The 20022-nt window shown below is 52.4% G+C and overlaps 1 protein-coding gene across 3 annotated transcripts in view; it reads left to right on the top strand.

The window, feature by feature from the left end:
• The window catches only part of UBE2F (ubiquitin conjugating enzyme E2 F (putative)), a 48666-nt gene that overhangs the window by 21046 nt on the left and 7598 nt on the right, over positions 1-20022 (top strand). Inside the window, exons 4-7 of one of the 3 annotated variants that reach the window (XR_013333546.1) lie at positions 7515-7582; positions 8985-9024; positions 14598-14668; positions 18329-18386. Coding sequence is in view for 2 of the 3 variants with exons in the window: in XM_077757511.1 (XP_077613637.1) it covers positions 7515-7582; positions 8985-9024; positions 9862-9995 (242 nt within the window). In the remaining variant the exon portion in view is untranslated. The other 2 variants (XM_077757498.1, XM_077757511.1) reach the window with 2 other exon arrangements.

Raw genomic sequence — 20022 nt, 5'->3', positions numbered from 1 at the left:
CTAAGTTCTGTTGAGTCTTCTTTAATTCCTGTTACTGAAAATGTGTTTTCTTGGGGCGCCTGGGTGGCTTAGTCAGTTAAGCGTCCGACTTTCGCTCAGGTCATGATCTCACGGTTTGTTGGTTCGAGCCCCGTGTCAGGCTCTGTGCTGACAGCTCGGAGACTGGAGCCTGCTTCGGATTCTGTGTCTCCCTCTCTCTCTGCCCTTCCCCTGCTAACACACACTCTCTCTCTCAGAAATAAATAAAGCATTTAAAAAAAAAGAAAATGTGTTTTATTTTTTTCTTGATCAGGTTAGCTAGAGGATTATCAATTTTATCAGTTTCTGCAAAAACCAGCTTTTGGGTTCATTGATTTTCCTCTAATATTTTTTGTTTTCTGATCTATCTTTATTACCTTCCTTCAGCTTGTTTTCAGTTTAATTTTTTTTTTTCCTGTTCTTAAGGTGGAGACTTAGACAAATAGGATATTTCCATTTCCCCACCCAGCTGTCCTTTTACAGTTCTTCTGTCTCCTTTACGTACGCTGTGACCCAGCATTAGACAGTCTGTTTTGTCTGTTTCCCAGCGTCTTCCCTTGTAGGTCTGAATTTCCATCTGTTACTTTCCTCCTGCCTGAAGACACCCTTGGACTTGTCTGTAGTGCAGCCCCCCTGGTGACGAGTTCAGCATTCTGCTGCCTCCTGACCTGTATTCCTTCTTATAAGTAGTTAGTGCTCATTGGTAGTTCCGCTTTACATGTGCATCTTCGTCTCTGGTTGCTTTTAAGACGTTTCTTTATCACGTTTTTAGCAGCCTGCCTGTGGTGTGCTTTGACGTGATTATTGACCTCACCTGGGCTTGTTGAGCTTTCTGGATCTGTGACTTTGGTTTTTATCAAACTTACACCAAAATAATTTCACCAACATTTCTTTAAATATTTTTTCTATAACTCCTTCCCGGGACTCTAGTGATCTATAGTAATCTCTCTTACACGTATATTACGTCTGCATGCATGTCACTTAGGCCTCCATCGGGTCACAAGGTGCTCACTTTTCTTAAACAGCTAAGTGTTTGTCTTCTGCGGCTCCCGGTTGGCTCCTAACCCCATGTCACCGCCAAGTACCCGCCCGCCTCCCTGGCTTGGCCCCAAAGCGGGCTTGTGGCAGTCCTGCCTGCGACCCTGCTCCCAGCCCAGCTTCCTCACGGACACTGCCTCCTCTTCGTCTTCCCCGCCTTCGTCTTCCCCGCCTCCGCCTTCCCTCAGACCAGGGAGACAGCCTGATGGGAAATGGCTCTGTGGGGCTCTGGCTAGGGCAGTCACTTAGCTCACGTGCCTCAGTTTCTTCTCTGAAGCGGTTGGTGCCGTGCCCATCCCACCGCACAGTGGTGGCAGAGTGAGCGAATACATGCATGAGCCTGGGTGACCACGTGTGTGCATGCTCCACATGGCGATGTGCTCAAGGTCGTGGTGGTTATCATCCTGATTGTGAGACAGTTCCTAACGGCACATCCCCCAGGGCCCCCTGAGCAGTTGATCCACACTGCCTCCTTTCTTAGGTGAGCCGGCTTCGTGTGTACTGTGTCACCCAGCTAGACCACGGCTTTGTCTTTACGAACTTCCGTCCTGGCATGCGCACACTAGGCACTGTCCCTGAGGGGGTCCCAGATGCCGCCCTGGGCCAGTTTTTATGTGGCCCTCCAGCTCAGAGTGACTTTCACAGTTTTGAAGGGCTGTGAAAATACCGAGAAAACAGGATATGCGACAGAGACCTGTGTCCCGAAGCCTGAAGTGCCCTTACTTTTTACAGAAAAAGCTTGCTGACCCCAGTCTACAAGCTCATCTTGGCAAGGATGCTGTTTTTCCTGATTTTTAAGTTTAAAATTTACATAATTTCCAGTGTGTTGTAAATATTGACATTTAAAGATAAAAGTATTATATTGCTCTTTAAAATGTTTCCAGTAGAATCTAAATAGCATGGATACGCCCACCGTCATGCATTTTTGTAGAAATATGAATAAGCTCTGGTTCAGTGGTTGGAAAATGCTCATTGCTGCCTTTTCTCCTGGCACTTATATGTTTATTCCACTCATCCTATAGAATTATATCCTAATGTAAACATTTTTCTGCGATTTTTGTTACCCTGTCCTACTAGTCTGTAAATATATATAAATTATTTTAAAGGTTTTTCTAACTAGAAGACTCTTTGATCTTAAGCACTTCGTTTTGAACGGTTGTTAGTCATTGTTTTTACCAACCGCTGGCTCTTGCTTTCCCTCCTCGGTGCTGGCTACACCTCCGGCTCCTCTCCCGGACCCCTCTAGGTTGGGGGCCCCGAACGCTTTGTCCTGTCCTTGCACCTTCATAGTCGGTTCATGAAATGTGAGCACTTCCATACGCTGAACGGCTCCTACACTGCCCTCATCCAGCCCCGTCCCTCCCACGCTCCAGAACTGTCTGCTGCCGATCCCGCCTCCATTCGAATGTTGACAGGAAATCTCAGATCAACACGTCCGATGTTGAACTTGGTGCAGTGGTGCCCCTTGCGGTCTTTTTATCTTCCCGATGGCAACTCTGCCCTTTGCATTGCAGGGTCAAAGACCTCAGCTCTTCTTTGGCTCCTCTCTTCACCACTCCTCACCCTCGTCTGTCAGCAGATCCTGGTGGTACTCCCATGGGAGTGTTTCCATGGTCCTAACCACCATGGTCTCTCACCGGGGCTATCGCCTCCACAGGGCCTGCCGCCTGGCCCTCTGCTCGGACCCCTCTCCCGGCTTCCAGGCTCGCTCTGCAGAACAGCCAGCACTCACAGTGGCCTCTCCGGCCCCAGCCCCTTCATCCTCTGCCTCTCCTCTGGCCGCTGGAGCGTTCTCTGAGCATATCTCCCCTTCTCATGGGCCTTACGCGGCTCCCCCACCCGGAGTGTTCTTGACCGCAGTGGCCTCCTTTTCAGGCCTTTGCTCTCTCCGACCACCCTATTTAAAGTTTCACCTCCTACTCCCTTGGCTCTTTAACCTTATAGTATATGGTTTCCCTATTTTTTGTCTCTCTTCCACCAGAATGTGAGCTTGTACGGACAGGGAGGACTCTTGCGGATGTGTCACCAGTGCCCAGAACAAGGCCTGGCACATCGGGCGCACTCATCAGGTATTTGTTGAGTGGATAGTGAACAGTATGCTGTGAGTTTTGATGGTTATCACACGTAAAATAGCATTTCCTCTGAAATGGATCTCAGAGTGATGGGGTTACCGTTAGCATTTTTCTCTGATTTGGTTGATGAATTTGTAAATGACTGTTCCTTTATGCTAGAGGGAAGGAGCGCCAGTTCTCATCCTTCATTTTGTTTTTCTAGATGTAGACACTGAAGGCTGCCTGTGCAGACAGGCCGGAAGGTGTTTCGTCACAACAATGACATTCCGTCCTTGGGCTTCAGAGTTAGAGTCCCAAAACCATGTATTTTCTTGATCTTTCTGATGGCTTAGATTAGGCTCCTTCATCCGTTTTGTTGAAAGCAGAGAATTGGAACCCACCTGACTTGGAAAATGCTTTGTGCATCAGTCAGCAGAGCCCCTGAGCCTTACAGTTTCACCAAGACCACTTTCCCAAGACCCGTCAGCTGCCCGGTAACCGTACCTGCCTCCACTTGGAAGCATCTTGTTTTATCTGAAATTCTCAGGAAGAGTTGAGAACTTTGAGATATTATTGATTTTGTCATATCCTCTCCAATATAAAAATGTAATGCTTTATATTTCCTCAAAAGCTGGAAGCTGCAGATTTAGCTCATTCCGTTAATAAAAATCTCTATCCAATGCTTTAGTAGGTAGACCCACNTATTATTGATTTTGTCATATCCTCTCCAATATAAAAATGTAATGCTTTATATTTCCTCAAAAGCTGGAAGCTGCAGATTTAGCTCATTCTGTTAATAAGAACTCTCTATCCAATGCTTTAGTAGGTAGACCCAGTTCACTGTCAGCCCAGTCAGAGGCCAGACTCCCTCTCTCTTGGGAGAAGTCTTACTTCTTTCTAAGATGTGCCATCAGGCACCTCACTTCCGAGTTTCATTCCTAGCAGTTAGGTGCGGCTTGGATCCAGTCACCTGGGCAGAAGGTGCCATGCCTGTGGCTTATGGGCTCCCTGTATGCTTGCTTCTCACAGTGATAATGTGTTCTTCTACAGTCGTCTAGGGATTGAAGTCAGTAAATGAAGTCTACAATTTTTTTTGTTTTTATTTATTTTTGAGAGCGAGACAGAGGGCAAGCGGGAGAGAAGGAGAGAGGGAGGCACAGAATGTGAAGCAGGCTCCAGGCTCCAAGCTGTCAGCACAGACCCCAACGCGGGGCTCGAACTCCTGAACTGTGTGAGGTTATGACCTGTGCCAAAGTTGGGTGCCTAACCGACTAAGCCACCCAGGCGCCCCGAAGCCACTAAGTGAAATTTTAATCATTGCTGCCATCAGTCTCCATGAGGTGTCTGAATCCAAGATATTCCAATATGAACTGGGATGTCTTATTTATAACACCGTACTTGGCCCTTAACAGAACTGGGTGTTGGATAGGGAAAGCACAGCCCTGCCGTGGGGCTCCATTCAGGGGGCCTTCCTGCGACCTTTGTCTGTAGGATGTTTGTGCCTTGGGGCAGTGCATCGGGGTTAAGAGGAGAGCGGAGATGTCAACCTTCTGCTCCCAGTGGGAACAGCTATGAGAAGGGAGAGGGAAGGCGCAGCTGGTAGGAGTCTGACCTCGTGAGGCTGTCAGGCAACCTTCTTTTAGGGAAGAATGTACCTGGACACTGGCCATCTAGAAGTGGATTCTCCTGGAGCTGTTTGTGCCCACACACCCCTTGGCCAGTCTCTCCTCCCAGGAATACCCCTAACCCGGCTGACAGTCAGTGGCATATGGCTCCTTCCTTCTGGAAGGCAGGAGGGAGTGGGCTCCAGGATAAAACAGGAGGGAAGGATGGTTCCTCCTCTTGTAACCCTGGGGGGAGGGGATAGGCTGGCCCAGTGACAGCTGGATACCAGGAACTTTCCTACTGCGTTTCACTGTTGTACTTGAACGCCCAGTTATCTGAGAAGCAGGAAGTTTCCAGCCACAGCAGCCGTACACAGTGACGTAGTGAGCCTGTCCCAGGCCTGGATGCGGTGCGCACTGGGTTACGGGCACTGTAAATTAATCCTCTGCCTGCTGGCTCCCGAGTTGCGTGGGCCTTTTTCCATCTCCACCCTACAAAGTGCCAGCTTGGGTGTCAGACCCAGGAGGTGGGTCACCAAGAACTCTTCACTGGGGCTTTCGCTGAGAAAATCACAGGAAGTAAGGGATGCTCTTAAGTTTCCTCTCAGTACAGTCTGCTTGCTCCCTAGCTGCTTTCTAAATGGAATTTGGCATTTCTAGGCGAATTCAATAGTAAATAGAGTGGGTCGGGTCCAAAAGCTGTGTGTGTACCTTGGAAGAGGAAATAAAGAGCCCTGGCCCAGAAGCGGGTCGTTCTCCTGAAAGAGATGTAATTCATGAAACAGAATAAAAACTAGAACTCTCTGTTTGTCCTCTATCTTCACTGAGTTCAGAGATGATGTAATTCTAATAATTATTAAATGACAGCCTGACTAGGAAAAGGAGTGTGGTAAAATCCAAACCCCATTAGATCAGATAATAGTTTCTTTGAAACTGGTTGGCAGCATTGTTGAAACTGTGTAATAGTGAAATGGAAGGCCCAGGAGAGAAAAACCACAGTGTGGCCGGATGCAGTGGCTGGAGGAGTGAGAAGAGGTGAGAGCAGGCGCAGCACTGCACCGGACGCTGGTGCCACAGCACTCACGGTGCCGATGCGACAATGAGCCTCGCAGCCACAGAGCCTCTCGCGGCCACAGCTGTGCTCTCATGACCTCACACCTGGGATGCCCCTTGTTTGGAAAGTTCTTCTATCTGGAGGTAAAATTTTTCCCCCAAAAAAAGGCTTCCAAAGACTCTCGGTGCTGATCCGGGTGTGCTGATGAGGGCTAGACACAGTCGAACCGGGTGAGTGGGGAAGCAGAGAATAATCCAGGCCATGTGATGGGCGAGGCCAGCAGTGAGGAAATAAATGCTGCCTCATTCACACAACAAGTGGGCTGCGAAGTATGTGAAACCCTAAGATGCTGTGAGAAAGTAGAGAAAGTCATCCGGGTTGGGCAAGAGCTTCGTAAGCACAGGGCCAAAGACAGACGCAGAAAGACTGGCTTCAGAGTGAGAACTAGTTGAACCACAAAGTCAAAGACAAACAGCAGACTGAGAAACACTGTAACAACCACAAAAGGCAAAGGTTAATCTTCCTAAGAGCTTTTTTATGCTGGTAGTTACAAGGTGACTACTTTGGTGATAAAGGGACAGTTAAATTAAAGAACATCAGTCATTCGGTTCTTTAATATCGACCCATGATATGAAATAAATTTGAGCTGCACTGCTTTTCAGGTGAGTGTAAAACAGAAATGCGGTCTTTCTCTTCTGTCACACTGGCAAAGAATGAAAATGTAAGGAATCGTAAATGTTGACACAATCTCAGAAAAATGATGTAGTAATGATCTATTTGACACTAACAACTTTGTGTTAAATGTTCATTTTATGTAAACAGCTGAGGGAAGTGGTAAGATGTGGTATTGCTGATTTGTTCACAATGATACATATTTGGGGGGGAGTTGAACTTGCGTATTGAAGATGGGGTTGATTTTATGAAATTGTGAGGCTCAGAGTCCCTGAATTCCCCGGGTGCGGGCTCAGGTTGGAGCGCCCTCTGCCGGCGGCCGCACTGGTAGCGCTTACAGTCCACCTGCCGGCCAGGCTTGCCTGGGGTGGGCGGACTCTGAAGAGGCAGAGCGGCGGCTGGCTCAGCTGGGGCTGTGCTGTGGGGTCCGTGACCCGCTGCCGCCCTGCCTCCAGACCTCCTCCTGCATGCCCACCAGCGCCTTCTAGCCCCGTTCCAGGAGGCCCGCTCTGTCAGAGGCCGCGCCAGGCACGCAGCCAGCCAGCTCGCAGGTGTTGGCTGTGCACGCTGGCGGGGGCGGGGACTCTGTCCGTGTGGTTCCCTGCCTGTCCCCAGGGCCTGGGGCGCCCACTCGGACCTGACGCTCTCATGGGGTGGCCAGCAGCAAACAGTGACCCTGCTGCTTACACGGGGTGCTCAGCTGTCATGAGATGTGCTTGCAGGGGGCACGCGGGTGCTGGGATGGGAGTGGGGTGGGGCCGCGGCGAGAGCAGGGCTCCGCGGGCGGGCTGTGGGGGACGGAGGAAGCGGAGCCAGTCCTCCCGGAGGGATGCCGGCGCCTGCCCGGAGCGCGCGTGGTCGGCGAGGAGACGGACGGCAGGCAGGCGTGGGGAGCCGGCTCGCGCTCCTCGTCAGGGCAGGGGCAGGATGGGGCGGGCTGACGAAGGAGCCCTGCGGCCCTGTGGTGACACGCTTCATTCTCTGCACTTACCGTATCCTAACGTGGCGTTTGCTTTCTGTTAACTTTTTTTTTTATTTATAAAGGATTTGTTTTGTTTTGTTTTGTGTTTTTGATAGATGAGGGTTACTACCAGGGTGGAAAATTTCAGTTTGAAACTGAAGTTCCTGACGCGTACAACATGGTGGTGAGTAGCCCGCGTTTAAGCCATTGTTTCCCCTTCGCGTGGCTGGGTGGCCGTCCCGGGGCCCGGCCCCCCCTCTGCATCAGATCCCCCTAGTGCTGGGACCAAGTACAAAACGCCGATGTTTCTGATTAATGTCATTCGTCAGCAGTAGTGAGAGCCTCAGGAGGGACAGTTATTTCTCAGCAAGTACTTGTGAGTACTGTGTGCCGGGCAGCCTGCACGGGGGCTGCAGCTCTGCCCCGGCTGGAACCTTCCTGGGCGCTGCCTGCGTGGCTTCTGTAAATCTTACCTGCTACACACTAGCACTGAAGAGGGAGACATTTTACTTAAAACCGTAGTTTTGTTTATGGTATGACACCAAAATCCCCCAAGTGTAGAAAACATGTACTTGACAATTTTAGAAAAGAGGAATGACTTGTAGTTTTAAACTCTAATTTATACCCATAGCTGCATGTTCATCTCTCAAAGACCTACCTCAGGTAATACTTATACCAAGTACTATCACATTCTGTCTTTGCTTTAAAGGAACCTTCCAGTTAGGAAGGTGAGACAAAGTAGAAGATTATCCTAAGGTGATAAAAGCAGTAAGTAGCAGGGGCAGGAAACTAATTTATGGGAGTTCAGAGAAGGAAAGGAGAGGATTACTTTGGGACAGGGGTCGGACCATTTGGGCTGTTAAGGAGAAATAGATTGGACTTGTCCTGACTTGGATTGGCCCATAACCAGGGGAGGGTGGTTTAGGTGACGTCGAAATCTATGGAACCGTGTCAACAGGTACAGAGAACTAGTGGCCTCTATGTGGCGGACTGACCAAGTCAACTTGAAGGAAGAATCAGGGTTGGGAAGTGGTGAGGAGGAGTGAGAAAGTCAGGTTTGAGGGTCATTGGGCACTTTCACTGTGGCCTGAGAAACACGTGACAGTTGGGAACCGCGCCACAGTTTTGTATGTATATCCGTATGTAAACATCCCCTGATGTTCCCCAGCCCTCCAGGCCTGTCAGACAGGAAAGGAAAATCCACTAGTAAAATTAAGCCACTTGTTAACCTGAGGCTGTGGGTCCTGGGGACCCCCTGTGTCCTGGTACTTTACCTGCAGTGACTCCCCGCTGTCTGACAGATGGAATTAGCCTCCCCTGCCCTGGGCCCTCGCCCCACCAGGGGGGTGCACAGTTGAGTGGCTGTCCCACTTTTATGTTTGAAGCCAAACCTTTATCAATGGAATTGGGTCTTTACGGGGCAACTCCATTAAAGTTTATTTTTGAATGTAGCTTATGAGGTTGGGGTAGAGTTGGTAATCAAGGGGAAAAAATTAATTTTTCAGCAAAGACACGAAAATATGCATTTCAGGTCTTTGTCTATCCATCCAGCTACCTACTGACTTTCCGTATTTCCCTAACCACAGACTGAGGAGTCTGGCCCCACAGAACGCCGCACTCCCTCAGGTGAGACGCAGCCGGAGAGGCTTGGTTTCCGTACAGATGGTTAGAATTCCAGGGGCTATTTTGATGTTTTCTGGAAACAGCCAGGCATATAGTACTTAAAATTACAGACTTCTTAATTATCTCGACGTCCTCTGTCCCCCAGGATTCCTCATCCAAAGAATGTTCAGTTAAAGGGTGGTTAAGTCGGCGACAGTCCCTCCAGAGAGGCAGTGAGTGTGAGGAGGGGGATGGCTCGGGGAGGGGTTGAACATGAGCTGGTAGCCAGTGGAACAAGCCTTGTGGAATCAGACCCACCCACTACGCGGGTCCGAGAGCACCACTGAGCACAGAGAGTCCGCGTCGGAAGAGCGCAGAGCGTGAGATGATGCCGAGGAAGGAACCGATTTTTGTTGAGATCTTTCCCGCGCCAGGTGCCCTCACTCGCTTGTGTACTCTCTGGGAGGTCCCCAGGGGACGTTAAGTCGCTCATGTTCACACGTTAGGAAGCTGGGCCCCAGAAGGGTACAGTTAGGAACTTCCCTCATCAGCTTGGCCAGAACGAACGGCCCAGCTGCTGAAGCAGATTCCAGTCCGGGGCTGCCCAGCTCCCTGACCGGGGCCCTTCTTACCAGACTGGTGGCCACCTGTAGTGAGAAGATGTTGGTCATGGTGTCCTGTCCCTGCGTGACTTCTTCCAGAAACAGAGAGCGTGGGACATGGAATAAACAAGATAGAAACCCACTGGGCCTCGAGGACATATTATGTTAATTAGTGATTTATGATGATTTTACATTTTTATGTTTAGTTTCTATCTCCTTTGGGAAATTTCTGAATGATTGGCTGCGTTGATTTCATCAGGAATGAAAGCAGTGTCCTCAAGCAAGGGCACGGAGGGGCCTCTCTGGGGGGACCCAGGCCCGGCGGCTGCCAGCGCCTCTCCCCACCGCAGCCCTGCGGCCCCTCTGCCTGTTCCCTCTGCTCGTCCAGGCTGAGGCGGCGCAGCGGTCTTCCCGCCAGGCCGAGAATAGGGTGGGGGCAGCGGGGACACTGTCCCCAGGAACTCGCGCTCGACTGGTCCAGAGGTATTGTGCCTGCGGTTTTGTATCAACCTTGCTTAGCCAGCTCCTCGGTGTCTCTTTCCGCCAGACTGGTGGCTCCCGGAAGCGGGTCTGGTGCGGCGTTGTACAGCGCATTCCCACTGCCCACCACACGCACACTTGTCCCGCGGGGGGCGCGCTGCCCGCCCCAACCTGCGTGCAGAAGAGGAAGCCCATGTGTGGAAATGCGTGGGCTCCCAGCACTTGGGGCGGAGACTGGGAGAGTAAACTGTGGGTGCCCTTGTGACTCATTTGCATGGGGAGCCACCAGCCTGAGAGGGCGTCCTGAGCCCCGCGCCCACTTGCTCTTGCGCCTTCGTGTTCTTCTAAGGACTTGTCCACCACGTCCCTGACACTGACAGCTCCCGCTGTCACTTGTGAGGACTGGGATTCGGAAACACCTCGCATCAGTAAAGTAGTTCACTATTTTAGAACAAACTTCTAAACATTCTTTGTGGAAGAAAGAAAGAAAAAAATGCCTATTTGGTACTCCTGCCCCCTCAACGGCCCAGCACCCCTGCAGCTAAAGTTCAGAGTGCCCTTCAGCTTCTTGTGCTCTTGTCCCCGAACTTGACCTCACAGCCTCAAGCCCGCCTTGGAGTCCCTGTCTTAGATATTGGCTGAACTCATTTAATGACATGAAATAAACTTTTTTTTTAAGTTTATTTAATATGAGAGAGAGTGGGCACACATGTATGAGAGGGGAGGGGCAGAGAGAGAATCCCAGGCAGGCTCAGCACTGATGTGGGGTCCAAACTCCTGAACCTGGAGATCATGACCTGAGCCGAAGTCGGACGCCTAGCCAACTGAGCCACTCAGGCGCCCCGAAGTAATCTCTTAAAATGTGTGCGGGTCTGTGCCAGACACTGGCCTTTTGAGAGCCCCAGTGTCCTAGGAGGCAGCACAGACACAGGGATGAGCCAGGGCGGCGACACGGTGACACGGCAGTGGGGACCCCTGGGTGATCAGGGTGCGTAGAGGAGCAGGGCTTCAGCGTGGTGTCACAGCCCCCAAGTCCCACGGTGCTTCCGTGGCGTGTCGATGGCGCTCCGGTTGGCGGAGGTCACGTGCTGAAGCAGGAGGAAGGAACACAGCTCTTCGTTCTTCAGCTTCTCCCGGGGTGCCGTGTACCACGTTCCCTCACACGTTTGTGACAAGGTAACCAAGTCAAGAGACATGGCCGTGACCTGTCCCAGAGAGGGAAAGGGGAGAACCAGATACCGCAGGGCACTGACGCCCACTCCTTCCCTGCATGTGATGTAAGCTCTGTAGGAAACTGAGAAGGTGTGGCCACCCAGACGTCAAATGGTAGTCACCTGTCACCTCTCCACTGGAGATGCTCACCAGAACTCTTTGATGTCTGTTGTGGGCAGTTTATAATCGTACGTGCAAATGGGATGGTGCCGCAGTAGCTGGGGGACGTGTTTTTACCGTTGTAACATGATGCTTATGTTCTCACGTCATTTAATATATAATCACATCATGGTCAGGAAGAACACGTCACTGTGGTGTGTCATGGTTTTACATCAGCCCTAGTTGACCAGTTTTTGACAGAATGAATCAGACTTTCTGTAAACAGTAAATATTTTAGGCTTTGTGAACCTTAGATGGTCTGTACCACGTATCCTTTTTTCCTTCACAAAGTATGTGGCTTTTTCTTTTTTTAAACAATCTTTTAAAAATGTAGGAAGCATACTTAGAGCCGATGCAAAACAGGCCCTGCCTGCCTCTGGTCCCTCTGGCTGTGGTTCACCGACCCCTGGCATGAGCAGTACCGGCCTGCGTGTCCCAGACACGGTTTGTGTACATCCGCCCCTGTCCTTGGCAGGAGTCCTTGGAAGTGGAATGAAGACTAGGGAGTAGTGGGCACCCGGCTTGTAGCCCTTTGTCAGTATTGTTCATCCCCACCCCCACCCCCCACCAAGAGGCTGTGCCAGCGGCCTCCTCACTGTCACTGCTTGGAAATTCCCTTTTTCTCACAGAGATGGAATATTTTGACTATTTTTATTTTTGCCATTTGGGGAAGAATTAAACGGTATTTGTCATTTGAGTTTTTCTTAAATAAGTAGGATGCTAAATGTTTTTCCTGTTTGTCAGCTTTTTATGTTCTTTATGAACTGTGATTATGTTCTTAGCCCTTTTTTCCATTGGGATATTTGTTTTTCTTACACGAGTTCTTAGCTAGAATTTATGTGAAACTTTTCCCCTAGTTTTCTTAGTTGTACTGTAATGATTTTTCTATTTTTCCTTTGTCTTTTGTGGTTCTGTGAGTTTGAGGTGTTTGTGCATTGCCACTGTACTCAAATCTACTTTTCTTTTGCAAGTTTTTCTTGTTATGAAATGCTTAAAACAGGCCTTCAGACTCACCAAGGTAACGCATCAGCATTTTCTTCCAGTACTCAAGAAAAATGTTTTTAACATTTTTTGAGAGAGAGAGAGAGTACGAGTTGGGGAGGGGCAGAGGGAGAGGGAGACACAGAATCTGAAGCAGCTCCAGGCTCTGAGCTGTCAGCACAGAGCCCGACATGGGGCTCGAACTTACAACTGAGCCCCCAGGCGCCGCTCTTCCAGTACTCTTCTCTAGTTCTGTGTCATTTGTTAATGCATCTGGAATACAAGCCTTCAGTGGGGATCTGACTGTGGTTGGCCAGATGGATTCTGACTGAAGAATACCTTTTTCCCCGTTGGTTTGCAGTGTGGTGGCTGTCACACATCAAACTCAGCCTGTGACAGGGCGGGTGGCAATGCCGAGTAGCAGGCAGAGCTGGCTATTTCTTGTCTGTCTTTCCTTAGGGGTGGGGTCGAGTCAGCGATTTCTGTTTGGAAAGTGTGTGTCAGAATCCAGGTTCGTAGTTCTAATCTGCTTTCTGTTCTGGGGACCGAAGCTCAGAGGACGACCATTGACGGGGACGGGAGGTGTCTGTCTAACTGAAGGGTGGAAAGGGACAAGGAGGAGGCGGCAGGTGCGGATTCTTGGAGACCTGGTGAACACTAGGCGGGGTGACGAGTGTCGGCGACTCTCTAGACGGGAGGGAGCGCCGGCCTTGGGGTCCCCTCAGATGCCGAGCTGGGGATTCAGAGTGTGCACTACTGAGATACAGCGCGGAGTGCGGCCCGCCCCCAGCTGCAGGCCACAGCTGACTTTCTGTCAAAGGCCTTCCAGTTTGCCTGCAGGAAAGCAAATTAGAGCCTATTAAATTGGTTGAAAGTCACTCTGAACCTGAATCCTGTAATCGTTGGACTGCTGCATTTGCATGCCTGAATTAAGCACGTGGGGAGTTTTTGGTGTGGGGGTATTTTCATGTCAGTAGAAGAATTTAGGTGGGTGCTGGAAAGTGTTTTGTACAGCAGAGGCCTAGAGAGAGTGTAGGAGAGCATCTGGGTGGGGAAATATTTGGTAGGTTAGTAGCAGATAAAAATCTGATTGCGGAGGCTTCACAGAAGAATAGCATCGTAGCTGTAAATTCATACCAGATGATAGACTGGGAAGACGCCGCCCCTGTGACAAAGGGCTGACACTTGAATATCTGTGAGATGACGTGTCCTCGCAAGGCGACCCTTGTGTGCCTGACCAGCAGTTCCTCTAAGCGGGCTCTGTCCGGGGAGACCTTTCCCACGCATGTGAGTGGACACCCGAGCTGGTTGAGGCCAGCCTGGGGGATGGGTGGGAGGCAGCCTGAGTGTCCAGTGATGGGAATTGGCCAGTGAAAGGCCGTGGCGGGCGTGGAAGCCCAAAGCCATCTTACATGGTGACAGAAATGCATGTGAAAAAGTAGAGAGCGCCCGCCCCCGGGCCTCCAAAGACCGTGAATGTGCAGGAACGCACCTCACCTAGAAGAGAGGCTCAGGATGTATGTCAGACGGTAATGGAGAATATTTCTGGGTGGGATTGTCATACATAACAGAAGGAAAGACAGCGAGAGATCTTGCCCATTGTTTTTATTGCCTTTTTTTCTTAAACAAGTAGATTGCTCTTATTAGAGTCAGTCACTTTAAAAGAAGAGCTTTACGTACACATGCCTCCTCATAAGCGATGTCTATGTGCCTCATTCCCACATACTCATTTTCGTTCTCGCTCCCTCCTGGAAGGATAAAGCAGACTAAGACTTGGGTGTGGGCCAGTGTCCATGCAGTGGCATCTTCAGAAGCCCCTGCACAGGGGCCCAGCTGCCCCCGGAAGGAGCAGCGACTAGCAGCCGCAGCTCAGCACACAGGAAGCTGCGGGCCCTCGGTTTGAATGGGCCTGGGGCACAGCGCGGGCGCCTCCACAGCCCCGCAGGGTGGGTCACGGGGCACCGCGGCCCTGGGACTTGTAGGAGGCTTTGTCCGGGAGACCAGCACGCGTGGAGGCAGCGTGAAGACGCTCCCCTGCGGGTGACATGGGCGGTGCCCAGAGTTGAACACTGGCCGGCCACGTCAGCAGTGGAACGGGTTGGCTGCGGTTTGTGGCTGCAGGCATGATTTGGAGAACCTGTGTCCTCTTTCTCTCTGTTGCAGCCTCCCAAAGTGAAATGCCTGACCAGGATCTGGCACCCCAACATCACAGAGACAGGCGACATATGTCTAAGGTGGGTTTCTCTTCTTTCCCGTCCTCTGTGTGTGTCCTCTGTGTGTGTGAGCACTCTGTGTGAGCACGGGGCTTTTCCGACACGCTATCTCTTTCTCTGCTGAGAGAAGATTTTGAGGCTGGGCTGAGAGGAGGGAGGTCTGGGAAACGGCCCTCAGGGCTTTGGGTGGGGGCTAGAGGGTCTCCCACGCCCAGCCTGCCTCCGCCTCCCGCCCCACTCTGGTGACTGAGTGGGCCCTCTGGTGACTGAGACCACTGCTGCTCCTGGTGCAGCCTGTCACCTGGCCGGGTGCTCCCTCTGGGCTCTTTGCCCTTTTCCCTTCTGAGGTAGCGAGAGGCTGCAGTCCCTCCACGTGGCAGATTGCAGCTAAGAAGGAAACCATGGCTAATAAAGTCGGGTGCGGGGAGGTGGGGAATGTAGATGTCAAAAGATGCCCTCTCTACCAAAATAGTCTGGATGTGCATGCGCAGGACGACTTTCCCAGAGCTTCATGTTGCTTGTGACCTGTGTACCCCTCCCTTCCAGTGGGGTCTGATCTGGGGCCCGCAATCCCCTGCTTCTTAAGGCTCATGTAGAGCACTGGAGGAGGTGTGTGATTTGTTCTTAAGTAAATTTAGCACTTGGGTGGCGGCGTCTTTGTGTGTCTTGTCACTTCCTCCAGCCAGGCGGTGATGTAGGGGCTCCAGTACCCACCTGCCTCACGACAGCACGGTGTGACTTGGGCAGGTTCTGTGCCCGCCAGTCGCAGCCTGCAGAGGAGGCATTAGCACTTCCTCTTCTTTCCTCCTGTGACTAAGTCAGGCCGCCCTTCTCTGGGAGCCCCGGGCGCTGCCTGTGAGGGGAGCCACATGCTGTCTGCTCGCAGGCCAGAGCTGGGCCCCTCTCCCCAGCAGTCAGCACCAGCTCCCGGTCAGCTCGTTATAGTTAAAAATGCGCTTTACAAGAGGCTACCTTTTTCAGATCTGTCCTTTGAGGATCATCACTTCTAAAATCTGACTTCTTCAGGCTCAGGTATAAATGGCACCCACTCCAGCCTTGTCCCCCGAGGCCTTCACAGATGCTCGCACACTGCACTTCCCTGTCTCTTCCCTTCCTCAGTAGCCATTAAGGCCAGAGTGGGAATTCCTCTCATCACTTTTGCTGTCTTCTGAGAAATCACGTTCTAGCAAAGATCAGGAGAGCTCAGCAGGTAGCAGCCAGCAACAGGCTCCAGAAACCTTAAAGGAAGATCATTGGTAGACTTGGCCTCATTCAGATTAAAAATACAGAACACAAAAGTGAGAGGGGAGAGGTCAGCTGGGTTACATCTTTTGTATGTAAATGGTCTTTACCGCCCAGTGTGAGGGAGATGGGCACGGGCACCTGCTACTAGCAGTGACTCATGGGAGAATCACAGGTGGGTGGGTGGGAAGACTTTGAGGGGTGTTCAGTCTCCGTGGTAACCAGCGAGGCCCATGGAAACAGTGGGATACCACTCACCACTCCTCAGCCTGCCGGGTGCGAAAGCAGGTACCTGGTGGGCTGTGTGAGAGAGGCAGCGAGAGGCTGTCCCGTCCCGGGAGGGCAGGAGTACCTGCGTACCTTTGGTCAGTCCTTCAGCTGTAAGGTCTCCGTTTCACTTACATTTGCTCTCGGACTTGTCAGCTGCACTTGTAGGGATTATTTGCGGGAAATAAGCTACCAGGTTTAAGTGCAAAGACCTCGTCATTGTTTGTGAAAAGCTAGACCGTGTCCAGCAGTGGCTTAGTCCACAGCTGACTTGTGGCATCTCCTGAATGAAGAGGAAGACCACCCTGGCCCAGCCCTTCCTGGTCCCTGGTGACTGCTGGGCAGCGGCTGCGGGGATCCCTCGCTCTGCACCACTGACCGGCACCTGGTGCTCTAGGGGGTGGGGCTTGTCTGGTACACAGGGGTCCTTCCTTCTCCGTGGGGCCCTGCCCTGCTCCCGGCTCAGGGTCAGGGGTGAGAGGTGGGATTAGAGGGCCCTAGGCTTGGATTCTGACAGTTCCACTTGAGACTTTTGCTCCTGGGGTCCACGCTTCAGTGTGGTCCCTGAGGCAGCCTCCGCTCCCTTGCCCGGTGCCCTCTCTCACGGCCTGTCACCTGAGCTCCTGCAGGACTGCCGCCTGCCTGAGTAGAGGCCCTCCCAGGCCCACCCCTGCCCACGCCCTTGCTGGGCGCACCTGGCCTCCGGGTTCAAAAGCCTCGGCTCTGGCTGTGCTGCTGACAGGGGACCTCAGAGGATACTGCCTGGTCCGCCAGTTCGGCCGGCTTCTTCCGTCCCTCCACCCGTCAGCTCCTGCTGGGACTCTTTGCTTTATGGGGCTTGTCGGCCGGAGGGGAGACAGGCGGGAAACAGGTAAACAGGTATGTGCCTCAGGCTGTGACCAGGTCCATGAAAGGAGGGTAGGGGCAACTGCGAATGATTTTCTTCCTGCCTCAGTGAAGAAATCTGTCGCCGGATCGTATAAACACTAGGAGCTGGCAGATGGTTTCCAAAGTTGCTCAGATTTGTAAAGGTGTCGGGTCAGCGGGCACAGGCCTCTGCAGGGCCGAGACATCTGGTTTTTCTTTGTTTTCTTTTTAAGGCTCAAAGTAAGTGGTAGCAGTCAATTTAAGGTTTTGTTTATTCTAACTGAGATCTCGGGGCAATTAAGATTTATGCATATTTATATTTTCTCCTGATGGTAGTTGATTTATGTGAGCTTGAACATGTTCCGATTCAAAGATTCTCTTCATAGCAACAGTTAGGACCCAGACAGCCTGATAGTGACGTGTGAGCTTAGGGAATGTTAGGTGCAGGGCAGAGCATCAGTGCCGTGCACACAACTCAGCAGTGCCGATCTAAGTTTTCCCCAGGAAGGAGCTTGGCAATACATTGTGGGTTTTCCAGAGTATGGAATAATCACTTATGTGAGAGTATAGAACGGCGTTTACAGCTGATGGAACCGTGATGAAAAGGACCCTGAGGTCCAGCTGGAGAAATAGCACCTCATTGTACCTCCAGGGCCCTGTGCACCTTCTCTGAACACAGTCCTCCCACCCCCCGCTGGGGACCATCCAGAGTTTTGGGTTAATCCACCTTTATCCTTCATTTTTCCCTTTTGAGCTTTTTAAAGAGAAAAACAAACAGGGTATTAAAATGTGTGCTAGGAGCGGGCGCCAGTGTGAACCCGCAGTTCCCGGCAGGCTGCCTGGGTGCGGTGAGCTGCTCGTTCCCCAGACCCATGTCCTGGGCGCATTGCTGCTGCGTGCCGGGCTTCCTTCCCTCTGTCAGTCGGGGAGATGGCTGTGCCCCCCTCGTAGGTCGCTGAGGCATTAAGTGAGGTCAGGGTCGTGCTGCACACGCTTAGGAGGCCCTGGACGCTAGGTTGGCAGGTGCTCATGGTGCGTTATTTAGAGCGTGCTTTCTCCCTGCTTACAGCCTCTGTGTGTGTCTGGGATTAGCTCCTGTGTAGACAGGCGGTAAAGATGCACAGGAGTTAGACTTGTGGGTGTTGGGCCTCGGAGATAGAGAAGGCCTTCGGCAGTGTGACGGAGGCTGCGAGGCCACAGGGGACACGGGGCACGGGGAGGGCTTGGCGGCAGTGTCACAGCACGCCTGCAGCTCACGCGACTAGAGGCTGCCCTTGCTGACCACCGCGCCTTCCTGTGTTTCAGTTTACTGAGAGAACATTCGATCGACGGCACCGGCTGGGCTCCCACAAGGACGTTAAAGGTAGAGTGCAGTGCCCTTGACCGCCTGGAGGCATCTCCCTCTGGGAGCCAGTCTCCTTGCTGTCCTGTCCACACGAGTGGCCGGGCACAGCCTACACCCTCCTCACCCCCTGCCCACCTGGGGCTGCTTGGCCCACACCTGCCCCTGCCGGTTCCTCTGCCCCCAGTTCTCTCTGGGGCAGTGGGGGGTTCACGTTTTCTGCGCTCCCCTCTCCCATTTACCATTTGTGCCTCGGGTCATTTACTGTTCTTCTCTTTCTCTGTCCCAGTCTTGTGTGGTCCCCCACTCTCAGAGGCAAGCAGAGCAGATGGGCTGGGGGGAGGGGCAGGGGAGAGGGCGGATGGGGCCTCTGTCTGTTCCAGGTTACAGGGACAGGTTTGCCCTGAGGGAAGAGAATGGGGAGCCACCAGCACCAAAGAAGTGGCCCCCATTGCTTCTCTGTAGGCTTGAGTTGGTCTTGGGGGTGCACGTTACGGGCACCCCCCGAGGCCACCGGCTGTGGCTTCACCTCGAGGCTTTTCTGCTGTGGCATCCATAGGACACCTACTCTCCTGTCACGTTGCCTGACCTTTTCATCAGAAGCCGTCAGAACTACCGGCTGTGTTCACTTCATAGTGAGCCTGACGGCGGCCATCGTTTCTGGTGGGATACGAAACAGTCCACGCAGCCGGATCCCTTGCCTTTGAGCTGGGTTCCTCAGCCCGGGGCTCGGCACAAAGGTGCAGTCGCCTGGACTGGGCCCATTTCCTTGGTGTCCGTGTTCCTACTCTGAGGCTGACAGTTACACCAGTTCGACCTGAAAGGGCTGCGGGCGTCAGATCAGCGTGTTTGGGAAGCTCTGAGACTGGCGGGCACGTTGCACGCCGCCGTCTTCCTCCCTGTCCTCCCTCCCCTTCTCTTCCTCTGTCTCAAGAGCAGTGTTTTCCCACACGTGTTAACTTTGGCTCAGTCATGCATGGCCTACAAAAGCTGTCCTAACTAAAACCACTTGTAAGTGGAAGTCTGTGCCAAACGCACAAAAAATAAGCGTGGCTGGTAACGGAGATGCTGCATTGTATGTCATCCCTTGGGTCACAAGGCTGAGCCTGAGTTGAACCGGGCAGGCCTGGGCCCTGCCCTGCACACACGTGCCAGGCTCTCTCCCCGCCATCCTTCACATGTGAACTCTCTAGGCCCTGCCTTTGGAAAGAGCTGCTGTGGATAGACTGACCTGCTTTCTGGTTATATGCCTGCTTCCTGGTATACCTCTTAGAGACCGTCCTCACCCCCACCCCCTGCTCTCAGTGGAGGACACTGAGGCCCGGCGAGGTGTGCGTGGGCCACAGTGGCCCATGGGTTACTGTACCAGCCTTGGGACCCTGGCTAGTTCTGTGTGTGGCCCTGTCTAGTTCTGTGTAGGCAGTATCACCAAGTAGGCACTTCGGGGAGGGACACAGGGAAGGAGTCTGGGCCCCTGGCCCAGAGTCAGAGGTCGGAGGGCAGCGCATACCCCCACAGGCCTGACCGTGGGCCCTCCCGACACGTGGTCTCTACCGCCAGGGGCAGCCTTCCCTGTGTCACGACACCCTGTACATGCATGTCCTGCCCACTGGGGCTGAGCTTCCAAAACAGCTCCCCTACCTGGAAAGCGCTCCCT

This window comes from Crocuta crocuta, unplaced genomic scaffold, assembly GCF_008692635.1.
Source record: "Crocuta crocuta isolate KB4526 unplaced genomic scaffold, BGI_CrCroc_1.0 scaffold290, whole genome shotgun sequence".
Classification (NCBI taxonomy): Eukaryota; Metazoa; Chordata; class Mammalia; order Carnivora; family Hyaenidae; genus Crocuta; species Crocuta crocuta.
This window is presented reverse-complemented; position numbering and strand designations above follow the sequence as displayed.